Source organism: Cyprinodon variegatus, unplaced genomic scaffold (genome assembly GCF_000732505.1).
Source record: "Cyprinodon variegatus isolate N-32 unplaced genomic scaffold, C_variegatus-1.0 Scaffold521, whole genome shotgun sequence".
Taxonomy (NCBI): domain Eukaryota; kingdom Metazoa; phylum Chordata; class Actinopteri; order Cyprinodontiformes; family Cyprinodontidae; genus Cyprinodon; species Cyprinodon variegatus.
Genome location: NW_015150974.1, coordinates 44,321 through 57,359, shown reverse-complemented (window position 1 = coordinate 57,359; position 13,039 = coordinate 44,321). Strand labels below are relative to the sequence as shown.

Here is a 13,039-nt window from a genome sequence, read left to right as displayed (position 1 = left end):
TCTACCTCACGTAAACAATTAACACAACTACTAGCTGGTAGTTCCGCCCCTCCGCCTCTTCCCCCATCGTCTCCTTCCTCCGCTCTGAAGGTTTTCTGCCCTCCTAATATGGGCATAACATGTCCAGGAGGAAACGCCCCCTTACGGTGAAATCAGCTTTCTGATTGGTCAACTGTAACGCCAGTCATTGACGTTCTGGGCGGGACGCTGCTGTGGCCTGGAGAGTCCTGTCAACACTGACGAGAGTATCAGCTGCATTTCTACCGGGTTTAAAACGAAACCAGGGTAAGATGATGCATTTTTAATACATGGTGATTGTTACAGGAAATTATTTGACGTTGCATGTAAGGCTTTACTGTTTCTCTGAACGGCTGTGATGAAACCCAGCATTGACTGTGAAGGTCTCCCATCCTTTTAGCTCCACCATACATTAGTAATGCTCCTGTTGTAAACAGCGGTTATTGCGGCTTGTTCTGTTTATTTAACCCCTCTATTTAAAATAATGATAATGGATGAATATTTGCATGGTTTAGAGGAGAATCCGTCACTTTTTTTTTTTTTTAGATCACCTTGTGTTAATACCCCTGTATAATTCAGATACCCCTGTTTTTGTCACCCAGATCCCCCTCAGTTTTATTTCTGTTGAATATTGTTTTGTTGTTTTTCTGCCACCAGTTCTTCGGATGTCCAAGTACAAACTGTTCTTGCTGAGGCATGGAGAGGGGGCCTGGAACAAGGAGAACCGCTTCTGCAGCTGGGTGGACCAGAAGCTTAGTGAGGATGGAGTGAAAGAAGCCCAGGATTGTGGCAAGCTTCTGAAGGAGCAGGGCTACAAGTTTGACTTGGTGTTCACCTCCATACTCAGCCGCTCCATCCAGACAGCATGGCTGGTGTTGGAGGCAATGGGCCAGGAGTGGGTCCCAGTTGTAAAGTCCTGGAGGCTTAATGAACGCCACTATGGGGCCCTGATCGGACTCAACAGGGCTGAAATGGCTCTGCAGCATGGAGAGGAAAAGGTCAAGCTGTGGCGAAGGAGCTATGACATCACTCCACCACTGATTGATGAATCCCACCCTTACTATTTGGAGATCTACAATGATCGCAGATACACCACATGTGATGTGCCGAAGGAGAATCTCCCCCGAGCAGAGAGCCTGAAAGAAGTTCTGGACAGGCTGCTGCCATATTGGAACAGCACTGTGGTTCCAGAGATACAGAAAGGCAAAACTGTGCTGATTTCAGCTCATGGAAACAGCTGCAGGGCCCTCCTCAAACACTTGGAAGGTATGCTGTTTTAATCCCATTTCTATGTGGGACTAATTTAGTGAAATCAGTTGATACTTCTCCTCTTTAAAGGCCACTGTTACTCATAAGAGTCACTGAATTAGGAAGTGCATACAGTAATTCAGCTCCAGAAATGGAAGCATGAACCTGTGCAAAAAGGTCATCAAGTTTATGTTACATTTAACTGTAATATGAAATCCCTGCTGACCTTTTACTTCACTTGTAGGTGTTTTTTGGTCTAAGTGGGCCATCTCTCTATTTATTCAATCAATAACTTTTACAAGATAACTCGTCTTTAAAGTTTACTAAACAATTTTATTATTGCCGATTAAGAAAAAAAAAATGAAACCTGTAGATATTCAAAAGTTTGATATGGAACTAAGAACCTCATCTTTATTATGTATTATAATGTGACCAGAGGATTAGATGTACTATATTTTCCGTTTAAATTAACTGACATTCACCTGTGCAGCGTGTAACATTTGTCTTCTAGGTTTGCCCTGCGATGTTGTCTTGATCCCCACATACCGTATTTTCTGGAATATAAGCTGCTACTTTTTTCCCACACTTTGAACCATGCAGCTTATAAGTAGGTGCAGATTTTCTGTGGATTTTTCCTAACCGCCAGAGTTAGTTGAAAATGAAAGAATAAGGGGCTAATTTTCATTTCGATCTGAAAAACTCACACGAAGAGCAAAGACGATTAGAAGAAATATGTCTTCAAATCTACATTGTCTTTGGCACTCAGACCTTGACAGGAAACAGCACTGAATTTTGATTGATATGCATGAACAGGAGTAAAGAACAGGGCTGTGTCCCCCCGCCTGAAACTGATAGTGGAGTAGAGATAGAGGAAGTTGGTCTGTCTGTAATCTGCTGGTTGGCGAGACGGGATGCTTTATGGGGAGATCCAGTGGACTGCGTGAGCTAATACTAGAGCTTCACTCAGGGACCTGGAAGATGGAGGTCCAGTTTGGATAACACTGTTTGAGAGAACCTGTCCATGATGAGCAAGCAAGGAGCGACAGTGGAGAGGAACATCTCCCTTTTGGGAAGAAACTTCTGGCAGAACCAGGCTCAACATGCCGGTCTTCTGCCGTAACGGTTGAAATGAGATACGGAATGCAGTAAGAGTCCTGGAGTAATGAAACTCTGATTAAGTTTTAGCTACGACGGCGGAGGATGGGCTGTAGGTGGGTTAAAACGGGGTCATCTGAATGGAGTCACACAGAGCAACCACCACCTGCGCACTAGGTAGCAGACGAGTTGCGGATTGGAGGCCTTTTAAGATGAACTTTGGATGCGGATTGACATTCGTGGAGGCGTGGTTCAAATCTGATTGGCTGTGTTGTAGGTAGATGTAGGAGAGCAATTAGTTTATTCAGTTCAACTTCCGCCTAGGCTCCCTTTAGCATAGGAGCACAACGGAGAACAAATTTCCCCAGTTCACTTTATTGTTGCTGCATTAAAGCGGCAGAACCAATGCAGAGACTGGGCTCAACTCCTGCAGAGCTGAAATAAAGAGCCGACAAAGCCCCATCCTTTAAAAGAAGTTCTTATTGCTGTGAGCCAACAAGCTAACGGGAGCTAGCTTTATTCCTCTTCCCTACTCCAGGGGCTACATGTAGAGCTCCCCCTACAGGTTTGGTGGGAGACAGTTCAGTGGATATCAGAGGCAATGGCCAGTGCGCCTTATATATGTACTTTTCACGTTATTTAAAAAAATGTAGTTTCCGCGGCTTATAGTAAGGTGTGCTCTATAGTCCAGAAAATCCGATAATCCCACAGTAGAATACTGACACTATCTTGTCTCAATCTAGAAAACAGGTTGATGGTGATGTGTGATGTTAGATTGCTTTAGCACATAGCACTATTATAGCATTTTGTGAATTCAAAGGACGTCAAAGCGCTTTCCAATACGTTCAGTCGCTCACTCACACCAAAAGGTTTAAGTTTGAGCTCAGCATTTTTCTTATGTACCTAATCAGCAACCATTTTGCTTTGGTCTGTACCATCAAATCCTGGAAAATACATAAATATCCCTCTTTGTAATGTGACAAGATAACATAGGAAGTACATGGAGTTATTTTTTTTTTTCTCAGGACTCACCCATGATTGATGGGTCCTGGAAAACATCTTAATTTCTGAGGGTTAAGAACGCTTCTTTATCTCTGCTTCAGTCAAACCTGTAAGAGATTAAAGCCTTTGTATCCAAAAAGCTTGATTGTTAATTTCAACGTATGAATTTATTAGCTATCCCTTAGCAATTTATTAGCAATCCCTTCATACTGAGCTTCCATGTAGTGAGAGTTTTAAGAAAACTTTCTTTTAACAGGAAGAAACTTCCAAGAGAAGCTGGCTAGAGGTAAACAAATAAAAAGAAAATAAAGCTGGTGACAGCAATAACTTCAGACCATGCATATTAGGGAAGTGGTTGAAGAATCTAGCAGTGAGGAAGAGTAGTCAGCATTTCCTGCTGCAATTTAAGCATATAGCAGCAAAACTACAGAGAAAACTCAGGTTTACGTAATCTGCTTTGGCTATAAGCTTTACAACAACATGAAAACAAGTAAATTATAAAGAAACAGGAAGTTAAAGTAACAGAGAACAGCTCTATATAATTAACATTAAAAGTACAATCAGGGTAAAGTGGCTTTTCGTGCTTTTTTATATAACTCACAATATTTTTAGAGGTAATAGCGACATATCTTGGTATTTATAAAGATAATAATAACAAAAGTATAATATCTTATATTCAGAAATCTTTTCTGAACCAATGTTAAAAAAAAAGCATCAACTTAACTGTTGTTGAATTTAGAAAATAAAACCAATCAACTGTAAATTGACAGACACTATTTACATTTATAACTTCAATTAAGTCTCCTCTTTTAACAGGTATTTCAGATGAGGAGATCGCCAAAGTGACTTTACCAACGGGGATACCTGTGCTCCTCGAGCTGGACGGGAACCTCAAACCGGTGAAACCTCGACAGCTGCTGGGAGACCAGGCTAAGATTCAGGCAGCCATTAAAAAGGTGGAGGACCAGGGCAAAGCCAAACAAGCAACTTGACTACAAGCACACTGTTCTCCCCACCTGTTTGCTGGATTATTACATCCAGTGTAACCCAAAGTCTTAAGCAGATTTGATTTGTTTTGCATAACGAGAGCCAATAACAACAATTGCAGTTGTTAGATTTTTAAAGAATAGGTCTAAATGTTTCAGATACGGTTCAACATATGGGAGTTTTGGCTTCAGCAGGATATAGTATCTAAACACTGGAGATCTGGCAGATCAGGAAAAACATGTACTCTGTGTTTTAGGAGGCTGTTGTACTGTGTTTTGTGTGTAAATGTTGAGGAAAACACTGTTCTTTTCTTATATGCGTTTAACCATATTATTTATTTACTCATAACAGCAATTTGCAGAAGCTAATAAAGCTAGAAACACAAATCATAAAGCTGTTATTAGTCATTATAAAATGTTTTCCTGTTACATTAGGACTATTTTAGATGCTCTACAGGTTTGTTACAGTTTTTTCTTACATTTACTGGATAAATTAATACAGTAATAAAATGTACCTCATGAAAATGAAAAGTTAGCTCACTCTCTCCAGTATATTTTTAAATATGAGCCACATGCATACTGTAGCAAAGCAAATAAATCCCTCATATGCTTGAAATATACTTTTTATTTAAAAAAATGTCATATCTGATAAAATGAAAGTGAGGATTGCAGCTCAAGGTGAAGCTATGACCACCAGTTCTGCACTTTTAGTGAGACTATTTTTAAGTATGCGCTACTCTACTGAAACATTGTGCTAACTAGTAAAGGATTATTTTGTGCAGCTATAAAAAAAAATATGGTACAAACTGCAAATTCATTGTGATAAAGTAAAATAGTTGCAGTGGTTCCTGAACTTGTCTTGCTGACCCTTTCTTTGGTTTACAAGAAAGTTTCCTGTCGTTTCATTTCTACCAGTCCCCCCATGTTGTGTTATGGTTATTGTTTTATGATCTAATTTGTGCAATACCTGTGTTTTCCTGTTATGTTTGCCATCGCTGGTATTTTGTGCAACGGCTTTTCATGACAGTAAATGGACAAATACTTGAAGGTAAACAACACTGATATTTGCCATTGTCTTCAACCCCAATAGTTTTCACTTGAAATGTTGCTATATAATATAAAATGCATTTTAAATTTTCATTCTTGCCTACTTGTTTTCTTCATGGTTTTTGCAAAGCTTTGTCCTATCTGGTTTACATTTATTACCTCCCCCAAGGAGGTTATGTTTTTAGGAGAGTTTGTGTGTGTTTTTTATGTCTGTCTCACTCTCTTTTTACAGGATAACTTTAAAAGATATGGATGAATTTTAATGACATTTTTCAAAGAAGTGTCCCTCATACCTAAATTTAGTAATGATCCAGATCATGTATAAGTTATAAGTCACAATTTCAGGCAAAATTCACTGCTAAGCAGAGGTCTGCGGTCTCCGGGGGCTTTTCTAGTTTAAGATATATAGAGGCATGCCTAATTAAGGCTGATAAAACTATGAAAAAAGATATAAAAATATTTGATTGTTTAGAGAGTTTACTCATTTAGTGTTGGTTGTTTACTGAAACCTGAAAGTAATTAACACCTTGAAGACGCAACTAATAGAGCCAGAGCTGAAGCTCTTCTTTGTAATATTTTCTGTTACTAAACCATTAAGGCTGAGAAACTTCTCACACACCAGTTTTTATATTAATGGCGAATCTTTGTTCATTTCAACCAACAATTGGGCAAGTGAGTTAATAAGTTAACTCTAAATAAGTTGATTTATGTGTAGACTGAAAGCTGCAATGTTTAAAATACGGTTTTCGTTTTTGTAGATTTTTGGTTTATGAAAAAACTAATCTAACATCTAGATATTGCAAAGATTAACTTTCTGAATCATGCTGAATTATACAATTAATTTCCATCACAACATGCAGAACTTTAAAAGAAAAAAATCACTCAAGTTGGATTTTTAAAACTACCATGTTTTATGTGCAACACTAAATGGAAGGAAATTAGATTTATAGAGCTTTTCTTTTGAGCTATGTGTCTCACAGCTTTGCATATCTCGAAAATATAGAAATGACCGAAGCTCAGCCGAATTGGACGAAAAGTTCTTCCGTTTTTTCACCAGACCTTTGCACTACATGAATATCCTTTGACCAAGTACATTTTCTCCGTTTCTGGAAAGAGAACTGTCTAGTTCCTGGTGTTTGCAGCCTCTAAACCACACATTATACAGGATTATCCAGGGTTATCTTAATATACCGGTATCTTCTGATCAACTTTGATCAGTTTAAGTAAGGAGCAACATTCGGTGTGTAGGTCCAAAATATTCCAAGTTTGACCACATAGATCTTTTTTAATAAAGGGCCAGCTTACAGAATAACTGACAGGAAACTCCCGAAAACAACTAATTATACTGGATAGAATGGATTGATGAAGGATATCAGTTTAAAGGGGCTAAATGCAAATGTAAGACATATTATTAGGTTCTTTGTTTGTGAAATTCTACTTTTCAGTATCTCTTAACTTCAATTATATAATTTTGTTTAAAAAATGAAATACAGATAAAATACATGGTTTTGGTTTTAACTTCAGAAGATATGAAGACATTTAAGAGGAGTACACATCAACTGCATTTATAAAATGAATGCATGTACAAACATATCTGCACTATGCAACAAATAAAATATTGTAGCTTCAGCAGGCGGAGCTCAGCACTTTCTGCACTGCTTATAAACCCTCCAGACGATCTTCAGCTGCTGATTTCCAGCAGCAAAAAGCACTCTTGTCTGCATCCCTGGTAAGTTTGATCATCGTATTTGGTGCATTATATTGTTGTGAATATTAAGGAGCATTGCTTTCAACATTTAGGAGACTTGTTTAAGAAAAAAACAAAAGCAACTTTCGCATTTACAGTAGATTCAGGAAACATGTTTTCATTTGTTCTGTCTTTTTGTTATATATTTTTATAAGCAGATCTCTTTAAACGAAACATTATTTTAATCATAATCTGTTTCTCATGAGAGTTTAAAAGAAGAACTGTTTCCTATTTCAACACATTTTAATTTATTGTTAATCTACAAGCTCAATCAGAAGTATCCTGGACAAGAAATATTTGCATTTAGGAAATATTGCCCAAATGTTGAATTTGAACTTATTTAACCTCCATCATCTTATAGATGGGATGAAAAAGGTTATCTGAGGCATTTTTATTTGTAAAAAGATTGTTTGATCCATATCATAAAGGAAATAGCTACTTTGAAGGATTTTTTTCCCCAAAATTTTTGGATTCAAATAGCGTCAGTTAACTTTTGAATAAAAAATTTTGCCAATTTTATTTCAAATAACCAATAAATTTGAAAACAATATTAACAATAATTGCTAGAAAAATGTTAACTCTGAGCTTGAAAATAAGAATTCTGTGATATTATATGTATCAATATTGATTATACTTATATTAGATCATAAATCATAAAAACTTCCATTATAAAATCAAAGATGTTATGAAGTATTTTGGTATTTTCGCTATAATAAAACCTGAACATCTTTTAATCTTCCTTTCCCTCAAATCCGCCTTATTAGTACAGACATTGGTTCTGTCCAAATCAGGACTGAGAACCATCGCTTGTTTTTAAAACCTGTTTCTCATACACTGAGCAGATGTGTGGCTGCGGACGCTCAGAGGTGGACATGCCAAGTGTAGTCTGACTCCGATTCCTTAGATGGTCTTGAAGATAAAAGCTGCGACCACATTGGGCTGCAGTAAATGGAAGCACAGGCTTGTCTGGTTGGGGACTGAAAATCTGTTTGTAGCACCAGAGCCTGCTCACCTCCTTCTCTGTGTCACTGAGGTCAGATCACGTAAAAATAATGGCTGTGCACAAACAATGACATCTTTTTACTGCACCTTTCAGAAGTATTTACAACCGTGATGTAAATGTATTTTAACAATTTACATAATGGACCTTGGTATTGAATGAATAGGTAAGGCTTTATGGTTTTTACAATATGTAACAAAAATATCTCTGCTGTATGGCAGAAACTTTGCATTTCCAAATAATAAAAAAAAGAAGAAAGGCAAATCTTGCTCCTAAAATAAAATTTACAATGTTTGGTCAAAGGTATTTGTTCTTTTCAGTCCTTTTCACAGAAAATATATAGATAAAACCAAAACAGAAGTTGAGGGGGTGAGTAGTTATTTTTAGCAGGAAAACCAAATGATTTAGAATAGAAGAACAAGGTTTTTTCTGTAGGGACAACAATCTGAATAATGTGGGACGCATGTGTTTTTAGCCCTTTTTCTTGTGATACTTGTAGAAAACATTCAGTCCAACTATTTACATTCAGAGGTCATGTGGTTTATAAGCAGCTATTCAACCTTGGTCATTTAAATTTGAATGTTGTTTGAAGGTGTCACAGGCTTGTTGAACATCAATAAGAAAATATCATCATGATGGTAAAGGACACAGCAGGCAGGTCAGAGAGAGAAAGCTGTAGAGAAGATTAAAGCAGGGTTAGCGTGTATAAAATATCTCAAACATGTGGCACAATGCAAACTTGAAAAGACTGCAGTTTGCAGTCCATCTTAACTGAATGAAAAAAGCAGAAAAGAGCATGGTGGTAAGCTGATACCCCTGTAGGAGCTGCACAGATCCGCATCTCAAGTGGAAAAATCTGTTTGACAGATATTATCTCATTACTACATATATTAGCCTTTATGAAACAGTCTTGAGAAGAGAGCTTCTCATGTCAGAAAGCAATAAAGAGGCCAACTTGTAGTTTGCCATAAGCTTTATAGGAACTTTTTGACCAAACAAAATATTATATGAGACCGGAAGCTAGAATTGCATCTCAACCAAGAACACAGCATTACTAATATGGCGGTGGTAGCTGCATTATGTTGGGCGATCTTATTCAGAAATGGCAGGGAAGCTGATCCAAGCTGATGGGAAGATACAGTGGGTTAAAAAGAGGGTAGTTTTATGAAAATACAGTCAGTGCTTAAGGGGAAAGGTTAAGTAAGGAGAATATTCACGTTTTTGATGCCTACAGTTTAAAACAAGACCACAATTCATCTGTGGCAAAATATTGAAATGAATGTTGACAGATCCTCCCCATTAAATGTAATTATGCATTAGACATTTTGCAAAGAAAAATATGCAAAGATAAAAAGAGTGTAGACAAACAAAAAAGCAACAACAAGTGGTCCAAAAAAAAAAAAGAAAAAAAGAATGGAGGTACAGTAACACTACCTCTGACTTCCATCATATACGTAGAAAGAAAAAATCTCCGGAACCAAGGAAAACAAAGAGTTTGCAGATAAAGCATTTCCTTTCAATGTCCTTTTCTACTGTGTTTGACATGTTCCATGGGAACGAATGCTGCTCGGAATTAAGACAATAGCTATGTTAGTGTCAGCATGTCTGAGATGCAGACAAAAGGGAGACGTTTCCCTTCATGTACTATAGGTTTGCATCTATCTACTATATATGCAAGTGAGAAATTGGAATAATTTTGCAATGTTGATGAATTACTGTACTCTGAACCTGCATGGGCCTGATGAGACTGTATGAATAGTCACGTATCATCTTCAGTTACATTGGCTGGACCCAGAGGTGTCAAAAGCATTAATATTCATAACTGAAGTAGAAGTATAAATCTTACTGTTTAAAACACTTTTGTAGAAGTTAGAGTAACAACTAATGCTTTTTGCTCAATTAAAAGTGTAAAAGTAAAACTTTGAAAAGTACTTAAAGTGTAAAAGTAATGGAGGAAAAATGCTCTACTGCATTACCCTATTAAATGAACAATTTTCAACATTTCTGGATGATAATTTCCTTTATATAAATGTTGTTAGTTTTATAACTAATGACAACAGTGTCAAATTTATGTTTGCATCATCTTGAAAAAATATTTATTTTAATATGTGGTGAAGAACAAGTTGATGCAGCACCAAGTTAGCCATGAATAAACTAATATTCTGGATGAAACAAATAATTTTGATGGTTTTTTTTATTGCTTTTAAACACCAACAGTCCATAATGAAAATGAGCTTAAATGGAACAAAACTAACAAGTCTATTTTTAACATATAAGGAGTTGAAAGTAGAGATAATTGCTAAAAAATGTAAGAAGTAGAGGTAAAAAGTTGATTAAAATATAATTACTCAAGTAAAGTAGAGATGTCTTCTGAAATTTCTTCAGTATTGTCTGGCTGGAGCCTCTAAATGGTAGAACAAATTAGAAATTATAGGAGGTGAATATAAGATGTTTAATGTTGACAGAGTAATTTCGTAACAAATCAACCATTAATAAGTAAGATCAAATAAAGTAATAATCCGTTCCGTCCTGTTTTTGGAATAACAGAAGTTAAACCACATTTTTTAATCAACAGTGTGCCAAACAGCAGCTTTACTAGGATCTGTTTCCTGGTGATAACAACAGGAAAAAGTTATTTTCTGTTTGCCACTTTCCACAGCAGCAGGTATTTCCTAAAGTAAACTTTGTTCTCATTCTGTGGCTTTGTGCATCTCCAAGCTGGGACGCTGCAACTGACAGGGCCTGTGTGCTTCCATAAAAGGAGGCTCAATACGCCATCTAGGGAGGCTAACAACCAAATGTCGTTTATTTCCACTCAGTCTGCTGCTGTGGAGAGAATCACTGATCACTTTGGAATTTAGGACTGTTTCTCTGCTGACATTTTTTTAGTCTGACAGTCTTTCCATCTACTTTGCAAAGATGTTTTTTTTTAAAGAACAACAATATCTTCCAAACAGGCAACAGCAGACCTTATGTTTATTTATGCAGTCAGGTTAAATGTATTGAAGAACTCAAACAGGGGACCTTAAGGGTATTTTTCTTACGCTTAGGGCCCACAAAACAAAACACCAACCTGATCACAAACAATCCAAGGCGGCGGACAGAAGGTCATCACTGCAGCATGTTGTGGCTTGTAAACCGTGAGGAATTTCTTTCTTGGTCATACGTGACCATGTTTGGGCAAGTGGAGGAACGAGCAGCAGCTTCTTGATTGATTGCAAACGCCTCTCTGGCAAATGTTTATCTATAAGCATGTTAAAGTGCTTTCCTTGTCCGTTACTGAGAACCTCATCTGGTTATGGAATATAGTCAGCTGATTAACCTCTTACTAAATATTTCCATGCTTCCTCCTGTGACATGATTAATTACAGGTAGAGTATTAGTCACTCCTTAACCGCCTGAAATGAATAGCTATTCACATTCTGCAGATAAAAAAAAAAAAAAAAAGATTTTGATGTTGTTTTTTAGGTGTTTTCCTGTAATGTTTAACTAATAAAAAAATGGTTTGAGTGGGAATATAACAAAATAACAAAACTGCAATAGCACTTTCTAGTTCATCAACATTACACATCCTGACCTATCTGTTTTGTAAAAATTTTCCTAATCTGCTGTCCTTTGAGGACATTTTTTTGTCCACCGCCCCCCTTAGAAGAACCAACAAGTGGATCGATTCTGGCTAGACCTTTTGAAACATTGAATCTCCTTGGATCCTCCTGTTTCCAATCAGAAATGTAAGGATTTTGAGTCATAACTGGCTGTTATTTAAACCTTTTAATGATTCATTCATTTTCTTTTACTAGAAACCACTAGTTTGTGCTCTTCTGAAGATGTTTTCTGTTGTTTTGGGTTTGGCCTGAGTATTTCCCCTGGAAGAAAAGGCTTCTGTTTTTCCTGATCTGTACTTCTATGTCTAAACATTTGATAGCAAAGTAGATGAGAAAATTCAAGCCCTGCTATCTGTGCACCAAAGAGTGAGAAACATTTTTTAGAAGGAATATAAGGATGTTTTTATGACAGTACAACACTCAAAGAATTGAGGTCCTCCAATTCCACTCTTGTCTGCAGCAAAGCCAGGTAAAGGTTTGTTCTAGATGTATCTACTCTTTAGAATAAATTTTAACAAACATCACATTTATGCAGCACTCCTGGATTCTTCAATTTAGATTATTTAAATTAAGTTAAAAACAATCCACTGGATTTTGTTTCCAAGTTTGAAGATGTTTCGCTTCCCATCCAGGAAGCTTTTTCAATTCAAAAAGGCTTCCTGTTTAAGGTTAGTTTTCTTAACATTAACAGTTTCTCAACACTATTCCTGACATTTTTGATTGAAAAAGCTACCTGGGTGGGAAGCGAAACGTCTTCAAACTTGGAAACAAAGTCCAGTGGATTGTTTTTTTCTTTTTTTGGAATGACTATGACCTGGATGACTGAAAATCTTCACCAACATGTGCAACATTTCTGCCACATACCTTCATCAGGAAGAAAGATCATAATGGTTTAATTCTACCTTAAATAGTTAGTGGTTTTAACATTTATATACAAATGTATACAGATCCCCAAATAAGAAAATCAACCCAAGTCCAATCACTTTATTATTTATTTAGTATTTAAATATGAGTAAAAACAGTATGAAAACTAAATATTTTTCCAAACCCCATACAAAAGCAAAACAAAAAATGTGAGCAATAGTTTTAACGTGTGTACAACAAATGATCAGAGAACAGCACAACATACAGAAATGATGAGGATGATTGTTTTTGCAGTACATCATACTGACATGCATTATGATACTTTTTACTGCAGCTGTGTGAGACTGAGAAGGTCACTTTTCAACCTCAAGCGAGTGAACTTAATAGGCAACCTGTGAAATTAAAGTAATTTTAAATATACATTCTT

At 36.7% G+C, this 13,039-nt stretch overlaps 1 protein-coding gene across 1 annotated transcript; it reads left to right on the top strand.

Moving 5' to 3' along the window:
• The first annotated feature begins 197 nt into the window (after nt 1–197).
• Nucleotides 198–5,470, top strand: bpgm (bisphosphoglycerate mutase). Its single transcript, XM_015390994.1, has 3 exons — nt 198–285; nt 676–1,284; nt 4,180–5,470. The coding sequence occupies exons 2-3, from the start codon at nt 684–686 to the stop codon at nt 4,353–4,355; spliced, it is 777 nt and encodes a 258-aa protein (XP_015246480.1). The 5' UTR covers nt 198–285; nt 676–683; the 3' UTR covers nt 4,356–5,470.
• The last annotated feature ends 7,569 nt before the right edge of the window (nt 5,471–13,039 follow it).

Coding starts and splice junctions, on each gene's coding strand:
- bpgm (XM_015390994.1), top strand. CDS start 684: ATGTCCAAGTACAAACTGTTCTTGCTGAGGCATGGAGAGGGGGCCTGG. Junction 1,285..4,179: donor CCTCCTCAAACACTTGGAAG/GTATGCTGTTTT, acceptor CTCTTTTAACAG/GTATTTCAGATGAGGAGATC.